Source organism: Rhyacophila brunnea, unplaced genomic scaffold (genome assembly GCF_057557595.1).
Source record: "Rhyacophila brunnea isolate RB1 unplaced genomic scaffold, BYU_Rbru_1.0 scaffold_19, whole genome shotgun sequence".
Lineage (NCBI taxonomy): Eukaryota > Metazoa > Arthropoda > Insecta > Trichoptera > Rhyacophilidae > Rhyacophila > Rhyacophila brunnea.
The window spans coordinates 22,465,060-22,492,730 of NW_028232848.1; the positions used below are offsets into that span (position 1 = coordinate 22,465,060).

General features: G+C 31.4%; 2 protein-coding genes across 3 annotated transcripts in view; one reads left to right on the top strand and one right to left on the bottom strand.

Annotated features, from left to right (window-relative positions):
* LOC147072847 (chymotrypsin-2-like) overlaps positions 1-19,465 on the top strand; it is a 67,317-nt gene extending 47,852 nt beyond the window's left edge. The window contains exons 2-9 of one of the 2 annotated variants that reach the window (XM_085945764.1): positions 5,065-5,245; positions 6,300-6,540; positions 8,128-8,274; positions 9,080-9,215; positions 14,224-14,452; positions 15,759-16,005; positions 18,167-18,313; positions 19,243-19,465. In XM_085945764.1, the coding sequence (XP_085801890.1) occupies positions 5,065-5,245; positions 6,300-6,540; positions 8,128-8,274; positions 9,080-9,215; positions 14,224-14,452; positions 15,759-16,005; positions 18,167-18,313; positions 19,243-19,389 (1,475 nt within the window). In that variant the 3' untranslated portion in view covers positions 19,390-19,465. Of the gene's footprint in view, positions 1-5,064; positions 5,246-6,299; positions 6,541-8,127; positions 8,275-9,079; positions 9,641-9,696; positions 9,782-14,223; positions 14,453-15,758; positions 16,006-18,166; positions 18,314-19,242 lie in introns of those variants that run through there. The other variant, XM_085945765.1, reaches the window with a different exon arrangement.
* Positions 1-27,671, bottom strand: part of Fur2 (furin-like protease 2) — a 122,652-nt gene that overhangs the window by 35,561 nt on the left and 59,420 nt on the right. The window lies entirely within an intron of this gene.

The window sequence follows — 27,671 nt, forward strand, 5'->3', positions numbered from 1 at the left end:
CACATCTATAACTAATATAATTATAAACATAAAGATAATTATTTCAATTATCTACAATAATCATAACTAAATATTTAGAATAGCCAAAATAATTTTCAAAGTTTGAAACTTAGTAGAATGCATTATCATATAAAATGGAAGATAAACATGATATAATAATTATTTCAATAAAAATACCCAGTATTGGCTTTATTGCCCCGCAAGCCATTAGCGTGTCATTTTTTTTATTTTAGAATTATTAATAACCATGTCCTTGTTTTTTCGTACAAGGTGGTTGTTAGTAATTTTGAACAATCACAAACACCCAGGCTTAGAGAAAAACACATAAATATTGTGTGTGTCCTGACCGGGAATCGAACCCAGGAACTTTCGGGTGGAAGGCAAGCGCCTTATGCACTGCACCACGAGAGCCGCCTGTCATTTGATGAAACAAATTGAAATAAATACAATGTTTATTTAGCGACTTTGTTAAAATAACCAGAAAACAATGCCCTTACCTAATCAATAAATGTCACCATTTAACTAATTGTCGGAAAACAAACATGTGCAAACAAATATCAATTAATCAAATGCACTCGAGGTATAAATTTTCCAGCGTAAATTATCCGAATGATTGCACACATTTAATGAGAAATAGACGCATTATTTTGTTAGCAAACCGGTAGCATTTTTAATAATATTTACCTAGCAGATAATTAACTGATCAAATAATCCTATCACTAACTAATGATAAACAACACTATCCATACAGCGGTTTTGTGGATATATGAACGACATGGAGATAACGTAAAGACATATTTATTTTAGCAATATATTTGTATGCAGAAAGACATACCTATTTGATTATAAATACCTGTAATGTACCGAGAGCCATATCTTTCTTAGAAGTGTTTAACACAGCTGATATTTTAGGTATACTCAGTCGGAGAAAATAATTATTTAATTTATTTTTGAGTTATTAACACTTAGGAAAACATAAATGTTTTGAACAAATGTAACCATTGTTCATAAGATGTTTTTGGAATGACTTCCAGTTTAGAACACCTTATCTGATCACCACTAAATTTCAACAGAACTATGTAGCAGTCTAGTAATTCGAGGTCATGACTGTCCGAAGTATGAAACCGGACTATCTGAGGTATTAATTGTAATCGGTTTGAATATTGAATCAATATGTGTGTAGTGACAACTTCTCACTTTCTCGGAATCTCGTTTACGATTTCTCGATATGAATAAAATACAAATATCGAGAAAAGAGAATCGATTTTTCTTATAATTTTTCGAGATCCTCATTTATAACATCTAATTATTATTCACTGAATAAAAAGAATATTAAGTATACATTTTTTTTTAAATAATTCCGTAAGTTGTGTTGTAATGGGCATATAATTGAGGAAACGCAATTAAAGATAACATGTAACCATACTCTCATAATATTTAAGTAGGTATCATTCAGAAAGGTTATCGTTTTTCTTACAATGTTCGAGTACATTATGCACGCTGAATGTATATATTACCATATTAAAGGTACTTTATACTTTCATTTAAAGGAAAATGAGCAATTATTTTTATCACCAAAACTTTAATTGATATTAAAATGGTAACGTACTTGTTCAGATACACATATGATTAATTTAATGCAATATAAAAAAGCCAGTTTGGCGAACAATAAAACAACATCACTGAGCATTTGCAATTGTTTATGAGTAAATTATCTTATCTCCGGCAAAGGAATAAATTATTATTGCAAGCCTTCCGGAATGAATTATACTATAAAACAACAGTAAGGTCCTGAATTTAGCACAAAGTCTGTATAACCGCCTTACAATATGAAGACTACTACATCTCTGTATTGTGTTCTATCGTTCTGTATAATAAGTGTGCCCGGGATAACGCGAGGTAATTAATATACACGAAAACATTCATCTCTCTTAGTGAATTATTTGGCTACGTATTTCATACAAAACGATATGAATATGGTAATTTTAAATAACAGCTTATTCAGTATAGTGCGCGTGCTACGTGTAATAATTTCTCCAATTTCTCTGTCTAAGTTAAATCATTAAAAATTAGCCGAACTACATTAAATTATTCTTCTAAAATATGTTTTTAATTATGTATTTTTTTGTCTCCTCTACCGCAATAAGTCATCAACATTATTAAATATTAGCTGAATACCTGGTTCGTATTATCTCGCTTCATTGATTGATATCCATTTATTTTACTTCACAAAACAATAATAATTACATTTTTCAATATTAAAATAACTGTATCTAAACGTTAAATGTAAAAATTAAACTAATTTTGACAGCCACGTTAAACAAAAGAAATTAAAATCGAATCTAAAATATAAAAACCGTGGAAATTCAAAATTCGAATTGGCAGGAATAGAAATTTGAGCAAAAAATGTATTTCTTATATTATATTATAGATGTCAGTTGTGGTCAAGTAAGAAAAAGAAAGCAACAATTATTTTGAAAAAAAAACCTTTGTGAAAACAAAAATTTGGATTCGAACTGACATATTGTGTCAATGTTCTGGTGGGTGGTTGCACTTAAAGTTTTAAATGATCATTGCTCAAACGAAATATAACTTGGACAGTGGAATATTTGAGTTCGAATCCCACTGGGTACAACTTTTTTCTAATACCTATGTAAGTACATAATATTATATTTTTGAAGTTTTTCAAAATGATGTATTTTCAACAATAATTATTAAAATAATACATATAATAAAAACAAACAATTCAGGAAATTTTATTAAGCAAAGAGTTATTGACGAATTATAATACTGCTAAATTCTTCCGACCATGTCCGATCCTAATAAGATCAAATGATCCACAGAGTGGAGGTTTGTATAAACAGATTTAGTTTTTACGAGAAATGGATGTTAGCCACTTGCTCAACCTATTAACTTAATTATGAAAAACAATATAATATGTAGGTACTTGCCAGACCCAGGATTCGAACCTGGGATCCACGACGCTATATGCCGACGTTTAAGCCACGCAGCCATCGTGGGACTGTACAGTGCTAAATTCTCTACATTAAATAATATATTATAGGTATATAACTGTATCAGCTAAAATTGATAAAATAATATTACTGTGAATATAATGGGAAAACAAACTATTTTAAGCATATGTACCGACTATCAACAAACATCCAAGAATAGATTACAAACATTAATTATTTTTAAATAGTAACTAACCAATTACCATACAAATTTGTGCCAAGTTTGTCTACAGCTGTTGTGTTTAGCTTCAAAATACTATTACGTTATAAAAACATACTGAAAGTAAATAAATAGAAAATAATCCGTGTGTTACTATTATTACTATTACATACATATAAATATTTAATATCAATGACATAATAATTATTTATGTCATATTTAAAAATATATATTTTATTAAATGTGATCAAAATATAGGCAGACAAAAATACGTGTTGACCGATGCCCCAATTTTGTGTTAATTTAGTTTATTAATATAATTACGTATATTTTTAGAATACAATACTAGTGGCTTTAATAGTTACAAATACTAAATAGAGAAACTATTAAAAATATGTACTTCCGTATTAGAAATTAGTTTACATCTTTTTTTTTTGTGGTGGAATTTATTTGTTTAGAGGAAGTATTATGAATAATTAATTTTAGACTGGTCTACCACTATACGTAGGTACCAGTGCCGAGGGGTGGAGATAGGCTATTGACTCGATATACACGGTGTACACTAAACTTTGTCAGTTATATTTATTTGTTTTCATTGAACTAAGAATACAATTCGCAGATAGTGCTGGTCAGTTTTTAAAATTCCATTAAACCCTGCCTAAACCGAACCATAATAGTTTAGGTAAGCTATAGGCGATCTGACTAAAATAGTTCACATCTTTTCAGCCATACAAATTAGTTTTTGTTGAAATAAGAATACATAATAATATGTTGGTTAGTTTTTCAAACCTAAACTAAACCATAATCGCATTATTTTAGATATTTTATAAATAAACGATTATTTTTTACTAGTATCTACTATACTCATAGCTAGGATTAGGTAGGGTTTAATTGAATTTTAAAAACTATCAAACACTATTTACACGTTGTAGTCTAGTTCAATGAAAACAAATACGCTTGATTGACAAAGTTTAATGTGCACTATTTATGTCGGATCTTAACAGCCTACCTCCACCCTTCACCACTGGTACGTATTATGTATTATTGTTTCCAAGATATGTAATAAATATTAGAAGGGCAGATATGGACAATATGCGTAAACACGTAAACGGACCGAACTATCAGAACATTGGGTTCATTGATGAAGAGAAATAATCAATGTTATACAATAATGGTTTGCATATCTAAAAACGACCTCATCAATGGCACTTCAATTGAGTGGGTGAACAACTGCGTCCATCTCGGACACCAAATGTCAATTGACACGGATATGTAGGTATAACGTGATTGCACGCAGAACCGAACTGGTGTGGAGCATATTTGGGCTCCACAATAGTAATTTAAAAATAACCTTCCACTGCAACCAATGTGAAACATGCACACTTAATGTGCAAGAAATCCAAAATTACGAGTAGACCAACGTGGCATAGCAAGGTGCATATTGAGCATAACGCGGAAAGACAAGAGTAAGGGATATAATACAATACAATGGTATTGTTTGCTTAGCGAGTTGACCGCTGGATAAATGCTGTCAGACAGTGAGTACCCAAAGGACACTAAACGATCACAAAGACGCACTAAACCCGACCGAATCAACACACTAATAGAATTCGGCGGATAAACGTGGCAGCTAAAAGCTATGGACCGAGAGTAGTATTGGGCGGTTTGGGGAGGCCTCCATCCATCTCGATCCCGGCTAATGATGATGATGAAAATTATAGAACATTATATCGAATAGAGATTGTGAAGCATTTTAAATGTACGAACGTTCATAAATGTAACACAGAATATTTTATTTATTTATTTATTCAAAGTAATAGCCGGTAAATTGAGATGAAATATTATTTAAATTATTCAAAATAACATATTTCTGTGTGTTCTATTTTTCAGGTGCAGAAATAATCACAGACACCTTCGATTTGAAAGACACTCGGGTAGTAGGGGGCGCGACTGCACCGGAGGGCGCAGCACCCTATCAAGTATCGATTCGCGATCGGCAATTCAACCACTTTTGCGGGGGCGCCATCATCGATCAGCGATGGATTATCACGGCCGCGCATTGCGTAGTTACGTAAGTGATCATTAGGCTTAGGATTCTTAGGTATTTAAATATTTTTTTTGGGCGGCCCCACAACAAAATATCTGTCAGTTTCAGAAAATTTTGAAACATTTAAGCCCTATTTGTTAGCACCTATTTTTAAATATTTTTGGATAATTACATATTTTTACATTTTCTAGGTTTAAGCACATATTTTTACATAAACACAAAATTTCAACTTCAATCACTACCCCTCAACCCATGATAACTAGGCGGGGAAGTTAGCTTAGTGCAGTAAATTACTATAATGCGAATTTGGAAAAATTACAAGAAATTATGGAGATGCTTGATGAGGAAGATTCCAACTCTATTTCAATAGGAAAAGAAATAATGGGAAACCGTCCCATAAAAAAATGAATTGGCATTCATCACTTGAAATTATGGTCATCTGGTAAACAAAATTGAAATGTTAGAATCGTCTACAAAGCCACTAGTGAAGCAAATTAATATTTTAAACAATACTGCTGCTATAATACGAGAATGTTTCTGGACCAATTGGAATAAAAATAAGTATAAAATTAAATACATGCATAGTGTTTTAAATAAAAATACTACACTTAAAACTCTGCAGAATATTAAAGTTGTTGTGTAAAATCCATCAGATGCCTCAGATGTTTACATTTTTTCTACTTCAGAAATAGTTTCATTTACATACGCAATAATAACATCTGTAGAAGTGGAAAGAAGTTTTTCCATGTATACAAATTTGCTAAGATCAAATCGTCAAAGATTCACTTTCGAAAATTTAAAGCATTACTTTATTATTTATTGTAATAAAGCGTTTTCTGTTTGGTGAATAAATAATGTGTTTTTTAGCAAATAATTATAAAAATTTAATAACATATTTTCCAATTATATCTACATATTTTAGGTACCTATTATTCATTTTTAGCACCTAAAAATCCTAAGCTTACTGATCATTATTAACATATACATACGCGATGTTGTCATCAACTTGTCTATGTATAAAAAATAAGTTTTTGTTACAACATAAATATATATATATATAGGTATTTCCTTTTTTTAGTTCTAGGCCTGCCTATGTCATAGTCGGAAGTAACACACTCAATCCAAACGGAATTCGATACGCTGTGTCCAAAATGCTACCTCATTCACTGTACAGTAACATCTCTCACGTGAATGACATAGCTCTTCTGCAAGTTAGTTCACCAATTGGATTCAACAACCGAGTTCAGCCGCTTTCTTTATCGAAGACCGTGGTTGGCAATGGTACTTCACTTATTTTGACTGGATGGGGAAGAACTGAAGTAAGTAGAATCTAAATTCTAAATTATATTTATTTGTTTCTTTAATGCGTCGTAGTCAGATCCTACTAACTTTGACTGGAATTGAGAGTTAACCAATATATACAATATCATCCGAAAACTATAACGCATAGCCTACTGTGTAGCTATTCTATACACAAGGTGGCTGTCGATGGCTAAATTGATAAATATGATCGATCACTTTATCATATTTATGTATTGAGGCGATTAAGGGGGGACATGCTCGGCGTACGTCAAAATGAAGATTTTCTGCTATTTTCAGAGCATAACCCTGGACATTCCTTAAACGTTGTAGATAATCTATTTGTATAATTTTGAATCCTTATTATCCTTTATATTTATTTTAAACATTTGATGACTGCATAAAGTATTTTTATTACATAACATAGTATTCTTTTAAACCTCTCGCTCTAATGTTTTAGAATATAGTAATATTTCAGTACGTCCATGTGAAGTGGTGTTAAGATTTTTTATATTTATTAATTTTTAAAAGCATTTATTAAACCATTAGTAAAAATTATGTCGACAGAATTATAGTGAAATGTTTACGATAAAAAATTATATTGATAATCTCTGTGATCCCAAATTTGACAAGAATTAGGCATTTTATTATTCAAAAAATGGGCAAGATTTACACATTTTAAGATAATTCTAAAGATACTGATTATAAGCTATGTCTTTGATCATACAAATGTGATAAACATTCTACGAATAATGTTTGCTATATAATAATTATTGACCTAAGAATAAGGAAGTATTTTTTTGAAATACGCCATTTCTATTGGCATTTCCCAGTGGCTAAGCCACAACATGCGGCCGTAGCCATAAATTGATAAACGATAAATGAAGTAGGGAATAAGATCATGGTAACGCGCGTGTTAACATGTAACTGTAACCAGGCGGAAAGTGTGTTTGTTGTTATGAATAATTACATTTAATTTGAAACTTTCATCGATCCATTATTGGGAGTCAATTATCTTAGTAAAACAGTATTTTTATGTGTTGTCAATTTACTTTCCGATATAGTGAAAAAAAATACTCTACTTGGCTACTAACACGGGCAGAACGTAGCGTCCGATTTTTGTGTGCGCTAAACAATGCCACGTAAACCCCTCGCAAATTATGTAGTTCGCCACGCCGCTTCCTTTGTGCTTCCTCACTAAGAGTAGTGCAACATGGTGTACATACATAGCGCGGAAGAGCGAAGAAAGTAATACATGATAAATATAACCAAACGTCAGGAATAACAATATGCCGGCATTTTGTTCGGCACTTATATAATAGCTAAATAAATTGTCATAAAACAATAAAATTGCTACTCGGTGAATCGGTAAGATAATTAAGTTTGGCGCACTCACGCAGTAGCGAAGAGCTGAAGACCAAGTTTAATAAAAGACGCTGTCGGAAGCTTCCATCCACTTAAACCGATAAATTCAATAATAATACTATTTCCAGGTTTATTATTACTGCAGAGACGAAGCCTAATACTTATAAGCGTATGAAAGGTTTGAACTTCCATCTAAAGTTGAATGAAATTTTAATCATATTTCTTTTTGTTAAATATTCTAGTTCCCAGGAGAACCATCGAATACTTTGCAGACAATCGCTTTGAGATCGCTTTCGATATCAGATTGCCGAACAAGATTATCAATTTTTAACAAAATATTCGATTCACAAATTTGCACCTTTACAAAAATGGGAGAAGGCGCATGCCATGTAAGTGTTATTTTATTCAGATATGGGTACATTTAAGTTTATTATTATTTTTAAATTCTACAGCAAATACCATTTTTACCACATATAATAATACATTTTAGGTAATTACAAGTATAATATTTACACAATAATTTAAATTTATTAGTGTATAAATTAAATTCGTGTATTCATGCGATATTTTTTGTTGTTTTGAATTATAACTATCTATCTAGAAAGTAACAACCCCATAACATTGCTTAAAATGGTTTATCAATACATATTTATTCATAATCTGCATTTTAAAAATTAACCATTGAATTTACTAGTCATTATTTTACACTTATATATTGAACATTTTTTTCCTACTTGCATACTATTTAATATATTAACATTGTACTATTATGTATATCCGCAGAATCTGACCAGCGGATCTATTCTATAATTATCGACCGATAAATTGATTGATATTATCAAACTTAGGGTAGGTTTGTATCAAAGTATTAACACTTATTGTAACAATTACAATAAGTTTGTTTTAATAGTTGCAATAAGTGCTATCTTTTAACAGCAGCAAGAGAGGTTATCATTTTATAACTTCAGCGGTCGATAAGTATAGAATAAACCCACAGTACGGTTTTTCTACGAATGATGATAAAATATACCGAATCGACATAACATAATATTATTATATTATCAATATTTTCAATTAAAATTACTTTTCATTTTATGTGGACGGGTTACTGTCTGGATAAAGACGTATGAATTAGGAATTTTGGTTTAAATAATAACACGGCTTATTTACATGTATTTTTAACTCTGTTTCCAGGGTGACTCAGGTGGGCCTCTAGTCTCCAATGGCGTTCTGGTTGGGGTGGTTTCATGGGGTTACCCTTGCGCAAAAGGTTATCCCGATGTGTTCACCAGAGTCTTTTCATATTTGCCATGGATACGAACGACGAGTGGTATAAACACTTTATAGCAAAAAAATGTACAAAACTATATAATCATTTTCTATATGTATGTAATATCACTTAAGTACTGTTTTGGTCTCCAAAATTTTCTCTAAATAAGTAAAAAAAAACAATCTCTATGAAACTCTTTTGCACACCCAATATAAATGGACCGATCAGACTGCTATGTAGGTATTCAGAAAATTGGATGTCACAACGATGTTTGAGTGGTAACATGAATTTTTGAGAACGTTAACAGAAACAATTTAGAGATCAAAGAAATATAGGTACCTACCTACTCAATTTATAGTAGGGAAAAGATAATGTAGAATATACGAATTGAGAGACTGCGCTGGATCGGCCACTTAAATACAAGAATAAAATAACAACCGACTGCCAAAAGTGCCTGAAAATGGATTTAAGGTTGCTCGGCCAATGCAATTCGAAAGCGGCGGTACTAGCTTCTCTGGACTAGAAAAAGTTTTTAAAGTAGACCACTACACGTCAAAGGTTGTAGTGTAGGTAAAAATGATGAGTATGACAATTATTTACATATATAGAAAATAGATTGTATTGTTTCCAATAAAAATATTAATCTATGTAATGTATTTTATTTTAATAATTCCATTTATCTATTGTGACATAAAAACATTAATTGTTGTTGAACGATTATTAGCTTGAAATGAATGGGTGGTATAACGTCCACATACTAGTGCCCGGTTTGATTCTCATTATTCACAAATTCAAGCGATGTTTTTCAATGTGTGTTTTGAGTATGGAGCCATATCATGGGCCTAATCCTGGTAAGTTAAGCAAGTAGCTAACATCCATTTCTCGTCAAAAAAATCTGTTGCAGAAATCCACATGGAATTATAGAAAGAAACAATGAAATAATATAATTGTTATTTCAGTGCAAATTCACATTAAGTATGTACGCATAATAATAATAAAAATAAAATTGCATAAGAGATGCACCGTAGCTATATTTTCGAATTTTGCATTACTATTATCAGGGCGAGAAAAATATATTATATGCTATAATATAATATATACGACAAAATATAGTAAAATAATAATAAATGCGAGTAAGGCTTCAGTTTATCATAGCGCAGCAGAAAAGTCCCATAACTATGAAAATTTATTACCTGATAGCGAAGCGTTTTCAAAATTCGAACGATTTCACGGTCGGTGCCTAATCTTTGGTTCTATGTACGTGGAACTGTTTGTGAATAGAATATAAACCTTTGTTTTTAGAACTCTCAATACCTATCTAATTTCTACTGTAAATAATCTAGCAAATGCTTATAAATATATGGCTATAAACTAGTGGCGAGGGTTGGATGGAGGCTGTTTAGATTCGACATAAATAGTGCACACTAAACTTTGTCATTCTTACTTATTTATTGTCATTGAACTAAGAATGATATTTATAGCTAATAGTGTTGGTTAGAACCATGATCGTTTACGACATAAATAGTGCACACTAAACTTTAATTCGTTAAGCCCTGCATATACCAAACTATTATCAGTAAAAATATTGTTGTATCTATGAAACAATATCTAAAATGATATATGGTTTAATATAATAATTTTAGATCTTTTATAGATAAACGAATATTTTTTACTATTATCTACTATGGCTTGAATTAGGAAGGGTTTAATTGAATTTTAAAAACCAACAAACACTATATGCACATTATTTCTAATACCCCGTTTATGCGTAAATGGATTTACTGCTTACAATAAGTACGTATTGTTGCGGTCATAACAAGAAAATGCACGTGCAAACACGTATTACCATGCAAGCTGCAAGATTGCATGCATGTATCAAAAATGTTCAGAATCTTTTGAATTTTCACGTAATAATTGGTACTTTCATGGCGGTGCGCATGCGCGTAGAACGATAGTGGCTAATCTGCCGGAAGAAATACAAACTACACCGCAGAGAATATTTTGACGTCTACCGATTATCTACGAACTTATCCGAACCTGTATGAATCTGTCAAATAGCACCAATACCATGACAACATCGCGTCTTGCTTACGCTTGAAGAATGAGATTGGTGAGACAGTCAGCACTTTAACGTGTACACAGTTATTATCGCGATAGTTTAAAATACACGCTATTGGTACAAATAAATCCATGCACGTGTATTCAGACGCTATTAGTTCAATGAAAACAAATACGTTTGACTGACAAAGCTTAGTACGGACTATTTGTGTCGGATCTTAACAGCTTACCTCAACCCTTCGCCACTGCTATAAACAATACATCGAAAATACATGAAAGCAATTCAATTTTACCAAAGTTTTTATCTATGATATATATCATTCATATGAATGACCAGGATTTAACACACAGGATACAAATATTTTAATAGTAAACTAAGTAAGTAAATAGATACTAAACATTATTCTGAATGTGTTTAAATGTGATACTACGACATATGAAAATACAGTGCAGTTCTCTTAAGAATGGCCTCTTTAACGTGCCCGAAACGTCGAGGAAAGAAGAAAGAAGTACACATGGTCAAAACTTGAGAGTCGAGTCGTGGACCCTGAAGGCAAGAGAACGGAAGGCAATTGATGCCTTTGAGACGTGGTGTTGGCGCCGAATGCTTCGCATTTTTTGGACGGAGCACAGGACGAACCAGTCAATCATCCAGAGACTGAAGATAAAGGAACGGCTCTCGACAATATGTCTGAGAAGAATTCTGCAGTTTTTTGGACATATTGCCAGGCGCGGACCGGACAACCTGGAGAGACTGGTAGTTTTGGGTAGCCTTCAGGGAAGGCGAAGCAGAAGAAGAGCGTCTGCGCGATGCGAGAGCGAGAAGCGGAAGATCGAGAAGGTTGGAAAGTCTTGGTCGCTCAAAGGATGGCAAAATTTAAATATGGCCACGATCCTCAGCCATGAGTGCACGACCAAGAAGAGAGAAGAGAGAAATGATGAGAAAAGTAAAAATGGAGGTTACCGTCTTTGAAATTAACAGCCTCAAATGCTACTTTGGTTGAGTTAGGTATTTCTGCTATAACTGACAGAATGTTGTCTTTCAGGTTTTGAATCGTTTGTGAATCACTAGCAAAAACCGTTAAAATTTTAAAGTAATTTAAAAAAAACATTTCACTATGTAACACCGCACGATCTACATTCTACGTGATTGTAGGAATAGTTAAATTATGAAGATTATAAAGTGAAAATTAACTGAAATATTTGAAATCAAACAGGTTACGTCACCTAAAGTGGCATTTCAGAAATGGATGAAGTAAGAGAGGAGATTACAAAAACTCATAATAAATATCAATCGGTGTACATAATAATAATTGTTTTATATATAATAGTATTTGTTTTAATAATAATTAAAAAATATTAGATAATACATTTTTCTTCCTCAATCGATAAGCACTTGTAGATATTAAGACATTGCAAAATGTAAAGTTAATCTATTGATTACTTATTGAAAACAAAATTACTATAAAACCATAGCACATGTCCATTGATTAAGCATACTCGTACAGGATTCTCTCGACGATCATGAAGCTACTTGTGCATTTCATTGCTAGCTGTATACTTGTTGGGTGTTCTAGTGGTAAGAAAAAACTTGTACATACAATTAACTTTTATCAGATTCGGAAAATTCAATAATTCATACCAAGTATTAATATAGTTCCACGTAGAATGAATTTAATTTCACTATACGTTTGATTTACGAGGAATGGTTATTCTAAGACATCTCTTACTACCAATTGGGTGCTCTGAGTTAAACATACATACAATTAAAAAATCAGCTTGTAATTTTTGCGAGACGTTGGATCAACCCAGTATGGCTTTAGACACGAGCGCTCTTTTGTCTACTAATTCAGTAGATGGGTAGTTTTTCCCGCGTGAGGTCTGGTTTTTAGATATGTTTTATAGTTTGGGGTCGTAATAAAAAATCCAAGTTTTCGAACTTGGTACACTTTTCGCTGGCGCCGCCATCTCGAATAAAAGGCACATAAAACCGATTTATATCAATATTATTATACATCCACAAGTAAAGGTTATAGAGTAAAATACTCGTACTTAGTAATTATTATAAGAAACACAATTGTCTACCTCGTTTAAAATATATTTCATATACCTATATAATAGACAACGAGTTATATGCTAAACATAAGATTAATGGACCTACCAGAAGCGTGCGGTGACTTTTGAGATCGGGGATGCTCTTTTTCAGAAGTGGTTTTATTTATTTTTTAATCACCTAACTATTCAAATAATATTCCTAATTTGTACTGGATATCTAAATAATATGCTTAATTTATGTGGAAAGTGTAGTTATATTTTGGAAAATAATATTCTTTACGAACGTCGCGCTATCTCTATATGCATGTATCATTTATAACAAAAATGTAAGCAGCGTACTAACTATATCAAAATAATATGTATAATATCTGTAGAAAAAAACATTTCTCAAAGCAGGGTTTCTACAACTTTTCTTGTAATGGAAATCCTGAAAATTTTACGTAACATTTGTTCATTTTGTAAGTATTTAGTAATTATTTAAAAAAAAAATTAATGAAGTTCCTAATGACTTCGATGATTTTGGGTCCTTTAATTGCGAAACTTCTTGATATCAGGCACAATATTAGAGAGTTAAAATCTTAAGAATATCTGATGTGGCGTTGAACCTGTTCATGGAGTTTGACTTCGTTGCAGCACAACTATATAATAAAACATTATAAAATCCTGCTTCGCATAAATATGTCATAGTTAAAGGAAGTAAAACAATAATAACCTTTTTGACATAGTGTAGTACTCTTCTGATATATTCACGAAACATAGTTTGGGTAATGATAATATTCTATTTATTTATACATTTTTTTTAAATGAGTATTTTTTTATCATGGCATTCTTTAGAGATGCACTGTACTCACAGCATTTATGAACCGCACGCCACTGGTACCCACAGTGTAAATAATTGTCATGTTAAGCGTACCAGAGTTTATCGGAAAGTATTGTGATATCGCTTTTATTTCAGTTACATCAAAGGCGCTGTTCGATCAATACCCTGAAAGTTATGATAATATTGAGTTAAATGAAAACATATTCGGTCTCTCGCCGGATGCAAGGATCGTAGGAGGAAATGACGCACCAGAAGGAACCGCTCTTTATCAAGCGTCACTGAGGAACAAAGAAGACTTCCACTTTTGTGGAGGAAGCGTATTGAATACGAAATGGATCCTAACAGCCGCTCACTGCTTGCACGGGTAAATATAATATATATTTTCTTTCTATAACATAATATACCTAACAACAATTCATTAATACATAGTGAACTATTTTTTTTTCGTTCAACGAATGATTCACAAGACAGGAATGTAACATTTTTTATTGAAAATACATAATTTCGAATCACAAAAAATGGTCTATTAAATTATTAGAAGACGCAAGTAAGTTATGACTAAATTTTGAAGAGATTCGGACGTCGGCATGGAATCAAGATGAGTACATACTACCTACATTATTGTTACATATATCAACTAAATTAAAAATTCTGTGCTGACACAAAATTTCAAATTCCTTAACCTTTAAATAAATGCGTTATCGTTCTTCATATAAAGCAGTCAACTGCAGGTGTTAAATTCAAATAAAAAAATATGTATCATAAATGGAACAACTCCGCTGTTTATATAAATTGTCTTTATATATGAAAGGGAAGCTAAAATAGTGTATTTTCATAGCGCATTTTATTTGTAAAAAAATCCAAGTGTATTCTTAGAATAATTGTTAAATTTCACTCGATAGTTAAATTATTAAGTTTTTTCTCCTTCCTGGACAAATTTGCCAAGTGGTTAGCCGGTTTGTAGATTAAGCAGTCGAAATGCACTTTGTATTTTTTTTATATTTGTAGGCACTTTATTAATTGCTTTTTTATTTTTGAAAAAATAATAAATAATTACAAGATAAAACGAACTTTTTACATACGTTTTTAAATTTTATGTTGAATTATTATGCTCAATATGCTCAAACTTGCACTTGATATGAAGTAAATAAAAAAACAAACAAACAAATATAGAATACTGAAATGTCATTTTGACATTTCATTTTGATTTCCTTAGGAACGCACGTATATATTAATAATTTAGTTGCTAGGACCACTCCCTTAGCAACCAATAATAGCCTTTTACTTTTTACGGTTTTTTTCTGAAATAACTTTTCATACAAAAAAGAATTAACTGAAAATGAATTCAATTCAATTCAATGGGTAAAATTATTAAAAGAATGCATTGGCATCAGGTTTTGATATATTCTAAAAGTTTCAAATGTCTAGGTAGTCGGGAAGTTAGTTGAAAATCGATTGCAAAATTTGTACTGGACAAACAACCACCGGACAAACAAGAATACGAGCTAATAAAAACGTTGTAAAATTAACACGCTTTCTTGCATACATGCGGCCTTTGAGTTGAATGTACTCCGCAAGCCTGAAAATATTGGCGATCCCTGCTGTAGCATATTGAGTGGAAAGATGGGTAGGTACACGTGACTTATTATATTCATTTTTTATTTATACAGGAACAAGCCCGAAAATGTGATCATAGTCGTAGGCACTCACAAACTAAAAGGATCAGGGGAGCAATACGAAGCGGAAACACTGATTGTACATTCTCAATTCGACTCTTCGCGTATTGAAAATGACATCGCAGTGGCGCGCGTGAAGGGGGAGATTAAATTCAACGAACGCGTTCAGCCAATCAATCTGCCTGATCATAATACCGAGAGTGGCGTGACGCTCACTTTAACCGGCTGGGGAAGGACTCACGTGAGTAAAAAAAACATAATCATATATTATAAAAGCTTTCGGTCAAATATATTTTATTACTTGAAATCAAGTTGTTATACATGGCCAACCAGTTTTATGTCAGGACGAACTGAATACATTAAAAAAAAACGTTTTTCTAAAGAACAATTTTGTCCATTGACCTATTCTTCTATCTTCAATAATATTTTATTTCTTGTTTGGTTTAGTCGCAGATATCTTTCAAGCTTTTTGGGAGGTCTGCTAGTCGATAAAATTCGTCTCCCTTATCCTGACCACATCCTCATCCTCACTATTTTCTCACATAAATAACATTTCATTTTTTTATTTTTGTCACCCTCTCAACGCATGGTAAGTGTGCTATGATTCAGACCTTGTATAGTTTTTCTTCTTTGATGAAACATTTAAAAATAATTTAATTCTCTCGAAATCAATTGGATATAGCGATGGCAAGAATACCTCATGAAAAGAACGTCGCATAATTTAAAACAGATAGTTGCCTAAAATATATTCTAATTAAAACAGACTAGAAGCTTTCATCACGGTAATTATTAACTTCAACGAAGGTGGTAGTTTATCATATTTATGTATTGAGGCAGTTAATTGTTACAATAAGGTAATCGTTGAAACTGTCATAATATGTGCTATGTTTTAACAGCCATTCTCTTGGCTGTGTTCACTTTTAGAGTGAGATAAACAGTTTTGATGGTTAACTTATTGTAACAATTAACCACTTTAATACATAAATATGATAAAGTGATAATATTCATCACTTTAGCCGTCGATAGCCGCTTTTGTATGGAATAGACTCACAAGAGGCACAGACAAGTTATCAAAATGTTCGACGATACTGAAATTCTGTTTTTAGGTTAGTGTAAACCTACATTTTATATTACGACGTAATATTATAAAACCAATATGATCCTAAATTAAAATTTTTTCGAACAATAAACCTCACTAAATAAAATATAAAAAAAAAATTTAGATAAATTCATAATGTTATTCAGGCACTGCAAATGGTTTGAAGGATTTAGCAAGGGGGCTGGGAGCTCTTGACATCAAAATTGAGATTGGCAGACAGGAAAAAAGGCCAAATACACGCTGACTGATCTGTATTTTCAGGAATTCGTAGAATTTTATAAAGTATTTAGGGAGGCTCGTAGTTATTTTTTATACCTACGTATTCTATTTTTGAATTTATTTATACTCTGCATTATGAGATGCTTCACATACAATTTCCTTTCCTCCTTATTTTACCTTAAATATATACAAATGTTTACAACACAAACAATATTATAATAATATAAAAACATGGTTATAAAATATAATTGAATGTAAACAGTAAAAATATGATAATACAATTTAATTGCTTTTTCCATTATAAATGGAAAATATGAAATTGAGGTGCTGAAGACTGAACTAATAAAAGTGTAGGTACTGGTATAAAACTGGTAAAAATATTGATATTTAATGAAAAATGTATAATATTAAGTGTTTAAAGAAAGTCAATTCAAGTCAAAACATTCAAATTATATACGGATACTATGAAAACAATATCTACATTTTATATAACATGTCCATAATATGATATCAGATATATGTATTCAAATGTTGGGTTATACGGTGGGGTATACGATGGTCGAACGAAAACGTGTCGAAATTATAATGTCGTAGGTCCCGGGTTCGAATCCCAAGTCTATGTGTTTGGACCCAGTGGACTACACATATTTCTCATATAAACAAAACTCTTAATAAATTTAAATTGTAAACGTGTTTCTTCTCTATACCCTACCAATTAATAGATAATATATAATAATTATAACCCTTGAACCAATTAATTAATAGTAACTAATTCCAGTATACAAATCTAACATACGTTCTCATATTGGTGTACTTTTACGTTATAATCCATAATGATATATTTGTGTACCTATTTATTATACGTACCCACTTATACCATACAATTTAAAATCTTGCTGATTACGTAATTTTATATTAAATGTAGATGAGTGGTTTTTATAAATAAACAATTTGTTAATTATCAAACAAATACAATACATATAGCACAATTTATGCAATTTAATTATGCTTTTTTAGTTTAGAGTAATAATTGCTTGTACTCAAATTAGACGATTTTAACCATGATATATCCGTTTTTTTTAAGTTTCCTGGAACTGCAGCAATGAATTTACAAATCATAACTCTAAAGTCGATATCGGTGAAAGATTGCCAAGAAAGAATGAAATTTATTAATGTAGTATTCGATTCGCAAATCTGTTCTCTAACAAAAATAGGGGAAGGAGCGTGCCATGTAAGTAAATTACTATATTCTTGATACATAAGTATTACATCTAAAATATAATCATATTATAATAAGAGTTTGTAATTAATATAAATGATACGGTTAATACAATGTAATTTATATAAGATGTGAAAACAGAAAATTGACAGATAACCGCGCTTTACTGCGCAAATGTAGTGATGGACATGCTATATCCACCTATGTGCATGTATAATTGGATACTTTTTACTCTGTTCGTAATGCGAATTTACAATACATTTTTTTTTGAAAATATGTCATCGAGTATCATGCAGTAGAAATAATATATTTTAATTGGCGGGACAAAAAATATGACAATATAACTTTAATAATAACAAAAAAGGGACAAACAACCCAACTTTTAAAATCCACACGAAGTACAACATAAGTAAATTGAACAGAAGTTGGTGACTAACAAAGTTTAAAATAATTAAAGTATCTCCTTCAATCCCCTTGTGGTATTAAATTTATCCAGTATTGCGGATGCATTAGAATTTTGAATTTTAATACTAATCTACTGTTTTGAATACTCATCAGAATGACAATCACTAATACTTTCAACTAACCAATACTCAATCGAGGCTTTCAATTGGAGGTTTTGATAATAACAACAATGTATGCAATAAAACAAAAGACCAAACCAATAAAAAAAAACACAATTAATTCTTCTTCCATAAGATATTATAATTTGAATGTTATCCATTTCTACACTTATCCATGTAAAAATATATTACCTACTCATCAATGAAAATTAAATTCATTTTTCATTGTACTTGCCTTATATCAATGAAATGTATTCCAGTTTGTTAACAGGGCGTAAAAAAATACTCATAAAAGTACAATTATGTAGTATTTTTTTAATTAATGTTTATCAATGTAACAAGGTATGGGTATTTTTTATGATTCAATTACAATTACAGGGTGACTCAGGAGGTCCATTGGTAAGCGATAACAGTGTTGTTGGAATCGTTTCATGGGGACAACCGTGTGCAGTTGGTCTACCTGACGTCTATACAAGGGTTCATTCATTTAAAGAATGGATAGCAAACGCGACTAGCAGTGAATAAAGCATCTGGATTGATCGAAAAAATGTAATTTCACACATTCAAAACATAAAAAATAAAAACGTTGTTTTAAACATTGAACGAAAAATAGTTTTTACAATCCATGTCAAATAAAATATATACTGGCAAATAAAATGTAGCAATATATTTTTAGATAGGTATTATTAATTTAAAACAAGGTACATATAAGGTACATAACGAAACTGTTTTTATTTGATTATGTTAATTGTTGAGAATTTATTTGAAATATTCTCACAAGAATAATAAAACTTATAATATATACTTATACTTATACTTATAACGAATAATAAAACTCTTTCGGTTGCCGGGAGAGGACTTAAACCACTAAGATATCCTTATAACAATATTATCTAGCCGCTAGCGTGTCGCATATTTCGTTAATAGATAGTTATCATATTTATAATGCAACTCAAAGATGTAATAACATGACTAACTTAAGTCATGGATGGTATCAGTTTTTTAACTTTTTAACACTTCTAAAACGTGTTTCTAAGACTTTGTAAGATCTGTGGGTCTATTCTATACTTATCGAACACTAAAGTGATAAATAGTATCAAACTTAGGGTAGGTTTGTATCAAAATATTAGCACTTATTGTAACAATTACACGAAGTTGGTTTTTATTGTTGCAATAAGTGCGATATTTTAACAGCAGCAAGATAGGTGCTGTTAAAATATAGCACTTATTGCAACAATAAAAACCAACTTCGTGTAATTGTTACAATGAGTGCTAATATTTTGATACAAACCTACCCTAAGTTTGATAATATTTATCACTTTATCACTTTAGCGGTCGATAAGTATATAATAGACCCACTGGAATGTATTGTAATATAAAAATAAACCTATCATTTTATAATAATATTATATTACACGTATTTCTACAGAATTTTATTGAAAAATTCATGGTTTAGCACGCGCATTTTTCATTAGAAGAAAGACATAGGTACCACTCATAAAATGTGAAAAATGAAGAAAATGAATACAATAAAAACATAAGCATTATTATTAACTGACATTCCCTTGGAATTGAAATTTGAATACCACACTCGAATCGTAATAAAATGAGTTTTCTTTTGAGTGTTTTATTAGCTTAAACAAAGATGGGAGAGGAATACTTTTTACATTTTTAAGATTACTTTACTTAATTAAAAAGGCTTTCACAGTGTAGGTAATACGAAACTTTCCGGATAATATTCCCTGGAATCTTTTGGCGGGAAAAAAGTTGATTCAAGATGGCGGATCTCGTTTTATTTCGGCACACAATGCGGCATATTTGCCTACAAGAATAATCACTTTAAGTTGACAATGACCCCGAGAAAATGCGACCGGCCCTAAGCTGGCAACGCGGAATAAAAGAGGTAGTCATCTATTATGTAATTAAAAAAATATGAATGTTTAATACTTTAATAATTATATTTTTTCCATTACAAAACTACTTCTTAGCTTAATAATTAAGCGCAGTGCTTTATTAATACATCTCAACATTCATTGAGTATATTTTGTTTCCATTTTTTATACAAAATACTGTTAGAATATAAATGGAAAGATAACTAAGAGCCATATGCATAGTCATACTTATGTAAACAAGTGAAATTATGCATTATACGTTACTTGGAATGGAACTTATTATGGAATGTTAGGTACTCAATTAGGCCGTCATATCGATACCTGTGGGTCTATTCTATACACAAGGCGGCTATGGACGGCTATCGACCGTAGTTTCCCATATTTATGTATTGAGGCGATTGTTGTTGTCAAAAAGTGCTATGTTTAACAGCCATTCTCTCTTGGCTGTACTCACTTTTAGAGCGAGATAGACAGTTTAGACTACAATTACCTATAATACCTCAATATATAAAAGTGATAAACTACTTAACTGTTGAAAGCCGCCAATTGCTGCCTTGTGTATGATATAGACCCACTTGTATCAGTATTGACACTTTTTTGACCGGATATGCGCTACACAAGCTCAAGTATTTCTATACAATATATAAAGGAACTTTTATCATTTCTTTTAGTATGTATATTTATTATGTATTTGACTCATTGAAATATTGTCACAAAATTAATTTTACATTTTAATAACAGTATAATTGAAAATACAAAATTCAATTAGAAGAATTTTTACAATCTTAAATCATGTGGTAATTCAGTATTGAATTTATAAAAAATGATACAAGAATATTTACATAATTTTCTGGTTGATGGAATTTCTTGAAGGGTACAAGCAGCACTTAGCCAACCATGTCAAGTGTAAAGTGTGGATTTAAATCACGGATGCACAGGATTTTGTTCAAATTGGTAAACACATTTCTTACTACGAGTAGTTCAATTTGGCATTTTACTTCCGTGTTTTCGTCCCGGTTTACATTAACGATGCACACAAAGTATGTATCTATATTTATTAACACATTAAGGTGATCCCCGTGAATTCAAAGAGGAGTATATATATTAATGATAGTTATTTTGCGATGTTCAACCATGTTCTGAGGGTTCTATGCATAGTTATATAACGCTTAACTATGCCAGCGACATCAATGACTTATTAGAAGTTAGAAAAAAAAGAAGCTATTACTGAAATAAGTAAATTAAAATTATAAAACAAAATCCCATATATACCTAATCTTCATTTTGTATTTTAATTATATTTATTGTAACAATTTAATAGAAAAAAAATATATTTATATGAGAAGAAAAATGTATGGTTTGGGATGCCACTATGGTGGATACAACCATGCCCCCCACACCCTGAAGTGGGCCCCCAGGCCGGGTCTTTGGCGCCCCCTACATATTGCTAGGATTAAAGGTAGTGTGATGGCTTAAATTTCCAAATGATGCTCCAGAAAATTAAGGGTTTTCAGTGTATTTTCAACGATTTTTTGTATTTTTAATAAATCCACTTGAAGTTGACACTATTATAGCAAATTTGTGAAGTGTATTTATCTCACTTATCTGGTCGATCCGCCATGCCCGGCCTTACCCTTGAGCCCGGGCCCCCAGGCTGGAGCCCTATCAGTCCCTATCCTTGTGGGGGCCATGGATACAACTGTCAAAATCAGGTTTAGCAGCACTACTTTTAGTCTAACAAATGTTAAAAATTACATTGTCTGTCCCCTGGGTTTCGACACATTTGGACCCTGGGGACTGTCTCTACTTTGAAGACGATAGCTGAGATCGGTTGTCGCTAATAAACCAAATGAGTGCCGTTCAACTGAGTACTTAAAACAGATAATAAATATAGAGGTAATGCAGTCGTTGTTTAAGGTACCTACTATTTAAATATTCAAGGTACTGAAGGAGGTATTTTATAATATACTTACTTGAGGATAACTAATATATCAATGGTTAATAATTATTATTTTATTTATTTCTACATAAAAAAATGTAAAAACCAAACATTTATTTTAATAAACTACTGTCTGGTCTGAGATATTTATTAAAATAAGTTGTGTTAATTTTTGGCTAGCGGTATATGTGTTTATATGTCAAGGTGTCAATTAAGTGTTCTAATTAATTACTAACCGATGCCTGGATCAATTAAAATTTTAGTTATGACTCTGTTAAACGTGAGGCAGCAATGTTACAATATGGTTGTAAGATTGTTATAATTCCGATATAGATCGGAAAAAGTACCTACCAATACACGCGTTCTGATTGTATTTATTTTATTCTGCCGTGTTTGAACATTTCCGTATATAAATAAAGGAATTGTCTCCGAGCAGTGATATAAGGACCTTGTCAATTGCTATCCACTTTGAGGGCTGTCGGTCGGCGAAATCTTTCCTACGTGAGTCGAATAATCGCCTTCCGCGATCTTAGTTTCTTGGTTATATATACGATTACACGACATATCTTCGGAATCAAGTGGGTTTTCTCTGTCATTCTCTTCGTGTTTATCTTTCCAATTTGAGCTCAAATCGCGGACTCGTTTTAGACTGTAGTGATAACAGAATTAGAGTACAATTTTGTTTATATAATTATTTGATCAAACATTATACATTTATAATATACAATCAATATTTTGAATTATCTGGGGTACTGTTGGGTTATCAGGAATATAGCGGAAAACACATTTTGAAAATAGCCGATAAACTGGATTATTTGTTAGGTTAACCTAACCAAACATAACCTAACCCAACCTAACCCAACCTAAACTAACCCAAACTAACAAATAATCCAGTATATCGGGTATTTTCAAAATGTGTTTTCCGCTGTATTCCTGATAACCGAATAGTACCTTATCTGGCATTTCACATATTATCTATTTCCATATACTTACCTAAAGTTGGGTTTCTTTCAAAAAGAAATTTTTGAGATTTTCCATCCCGAAACTCGAAAATCTTTTCTCGGGGTTCGGCATTTCTTTATTATCAAATATTAATTAAAAAAAAACGATTTTCTATATGAAAAAAGTGGTCAGAAAACACAAAACGTCCAAAGACTGATCGGGGCATTTAACACAATTAAGCCAACGTCGACTCAAAATGAGCGCAATTTTTGCAACATCAGGGAAGTTTGTGTCCAAAAAGCGTACGCGATTGTCAGACGCAAGGATTGACAGTCTGTGTTTTTTGAAATTCTATTTTAATGAGTAATGTTTTGAATTATTTTTGTTTTCTACTTCTATTTTGTTTGTCTTTTTACATAAAAAAAAATCATATTTTTGCAATTTGTCTGCTTTTACACTGATTTTAGGATTTTTACAAGCTTTTTTTCAACGCTTTCGCTGCTGAATAGATAATGAGATTTTAATTTCCCCCTTTAAAATGCACGTTAATTACATCAATTGGCCGCCTGGTCATTACGCACCGTGTGCGTCTTCCGCGTCCAAAGTATTAAATAAACCGATATCTCAAGAATTCTCGAGAATTATTTTCAGAAAATCCCGGATCTCGAGATTGAAATTTTCTCGGGAAATACCCAACTCTACATATACCTAAATCGTTTAACATAACGACGTGCTTCAAGCTTAAATATATGTTTTTACAATTGATTATATATCATATAAATGCGACATCGTGTGAAGTTCATTTATAGATCATAATATAGTAATTAAATATATAAAATAAGTAAATATCACATACGACACCACTTACATAAATACCAAAAATAATATAGGTATTTTTTTAATAAATACCGTGTGGTGAGGGATGCCATTCGTGAGATAACCGAGGGGATGTCAGCCCTTAGCGAGCCTCATTACTATGAGACGTCAAGGAGGGATATTGTTTTATTCATAGAAGATGAACTGTTTTTATCACCAGTTCGTAGTTACCATTTAATATCAAATAAACCTGATAAGGGCTAATAATTTACCATTCACTCCACGGCGGTTAAAACGGACCTCAATTAGAGGGGTGTTTTAAAAAGTTTTCTCTGCAACTATTTCACAAAAAACTTACCACTCATATTAATTAACCGTTTATTTCTTTAGTTTATGTTTGCTGCGTTATTTTGAATCAAATGAAAGTATTCTGCTGTAACTCATTGAATTGTCTGTAACATTCACTAAAAGCATACATAAATGAAACGGAAAATAAATTTGAACAATAGGTGGGACGAAATTTCGCACTCGACGCCAATCGGAGAGAGGTAGTCGAGATGCGAGCACGTCAATTTGTTTTGTGATGGCGTCGGAGGAATATATTCTTAAATCGTGTAAAGATGACAAAAAACATATCGAAAAAGAAAACATGTCAATGAATATATTATTATTATTACTAATATAACAATAAATATAACATGAAATGGACGCATGTTGAATTTTTATGACAAATTATGTTTTGTTTGTTTTTTGATGGCGTCGGAGGAATATATTCTTAAATCGTGTAAAGATGACAAAAAACGTATCGAAAAAGAAAACATGTCAATGAATATATTATTATTATTACTAATATAACAATAAATATAACATGAAATGGACGCATGTTGAATTTTTATGACAAATTATGTTTTGTTTGTTTTTTGATGGCGTCGGAGGAATATATTCTTAAATCGTGTAAAGATGACAAAAAACATATCGAAAAAGAAAACATGTCAATGAATATATTATTATTATCACTAATATAACAATAAATATAACATGAAATGGACGCATGTTGAATTTTTATGACAAATTATGTTTTGTTCGGCGCGCGTCGTTTGCACAATCTGCGCGTCGCGTAGTCACGATCTTTTTAGACCATGCCTCAGCCGAAGTATAGCCTTAAGGCAAAATTTTAAAAGATCTTTATTTCGTATTATAAAACATAATTTTGTGGTGACACAAAGATGTCAATGCACAACAAGAGAGTGATAATTAATTTTATTGATTACCGCACTGAGGTTTTTTTTTTTTAATAAACTCGTCAATTTGTTCAGTTACTTACCCTTTTAAGAGAATAAGAAAATAAGGATGATAAATTAGTAAGACAAGAATTAATACTTTTTTTTAACATTAACAGATCATGCGTCCCAGTGACAGTAGTATTACTAGTAAAATAGTGTAGAACTAGAAACAGCAGTAAAATTTTAATAAAATCATAATAATATGTGAATTGTGATATGTGAACAAGTTTCAGTTCAACGTCCTGATAGCACAGCGAATCTCTCTCTAGTCTCTAACCATGTATGTACCTACGTCATCCAAGAGAAAAGATAGAGATATTTTTGATCAGTTATAGCTCAAGGAACGGTAGTTGAGCTACGATGCCACAGCTAGCTGAGCGGGCTTTATTAACCCGAGCCGTGCGGTTGGTATGGCCCAAATAAAAACACAGACCCTACAGAGACAGCGCTCACCCTTGGCTTTATCCTTCATTTCATTTGAAACGAATAGCGCATCGCGTTCAGAATTATTTGTTTTGTATGAAATTGATATTCTAACAAGCAACGATGTTTTTTTATTTATATTTCAAATAACATCAAATTAACGACATTTTATACCCAATTGCTCCTCTCTCTTAACGATTTTTCTACTGATATAAAAATATCTAACACTCTACGAAACTGTCATTTATTATTAAAAGCATAATCTCCATAATAAAATTTTGTTTTTTCGATAGACAACGGTTAATTTTAACACAATTTAAAATGAGTTTAAAGTTACGTTATGTTTTACTACATCAAATTCTGTCAAATCAAAGTACTCGATTAATTTATAAATTATTTAAAAAAAAATACATAGACAACTTCTATTATTCATCATTCAATTTAATGTTATCGGTAAGTCTTTGAAATATGGTCGATTTCATGTTTAGTTGTTACGTTGGTGTATACGTATTCTTCAATAATAATGTCATTATTATGACCTACACAAGTCCACAAGTTTGACTGTCTATGTGCGCATTATTCTCTTTGGTTGCCTACCGTGTATCTCTATCTAACAAAATAATATACTCTAGGCTCAATGAAAACTATATACACTGCATAAAAAGATCAAGTAAATCTAACCATGCTTAATTTAAAATACAAAATCGTCGAGTGTGAATACATAGCCAACATTTGCAAGATATCGATTTTTGTGCAGAATGACCCCACAAAACGCGATCACCATAAATTCCCATAGATTACTGTCCTCAAATCGTTTCTTAATCCGGGTTTAAGCCATCAAATCTCCGGGTATGTCATTACAGGGGGGGTGCTAGAGAGGTATTATTTTCAAGGCGTTAATGCCACCGACAGGATTTCATTTCAATATTCAAATAAGAAGATGTCTTATGAAACAAAGACAATGGTAATAAAAAAGACTGTCAGAGAGATATGCGGAAAACAGAGTTCCTAGAATATAATAACCATGTTTATGATTTACCATTAAATAAAGTTCTCGTAATATATATTATGTTCTTGGAAAATGAATGCACCAACATATTATTCTAGTTAATACATAATAAATGTTATATTAATACAAATATTATTTGTATGAAAATTTATATGAACCGATTCAAAGAGATATTATTCCTTTGAAACTAATATGCAGAATAGATGACTATGGATATTTATATAAGTTTTTTTATGTTTCTAGTATTGTCAAATACTCGAGATTCTAGTGCCGAAGGGTGACTCTTGGAAAGAGGTAGGCTGTGGAGATCTGAGAAGAGCACACTTGTCGGGTATACTTACGAGAAAAAATAAGAAAATACGATATTACTACAAATGAATAGGTATATACATACACTGATAACATCGACACAATAATTCAATGAAACTTCAAAATCTCATTAATTAAATAAAATTATCTGATGATTTTTGATGTGTATAAATATTGAGAAAAATACATAATTT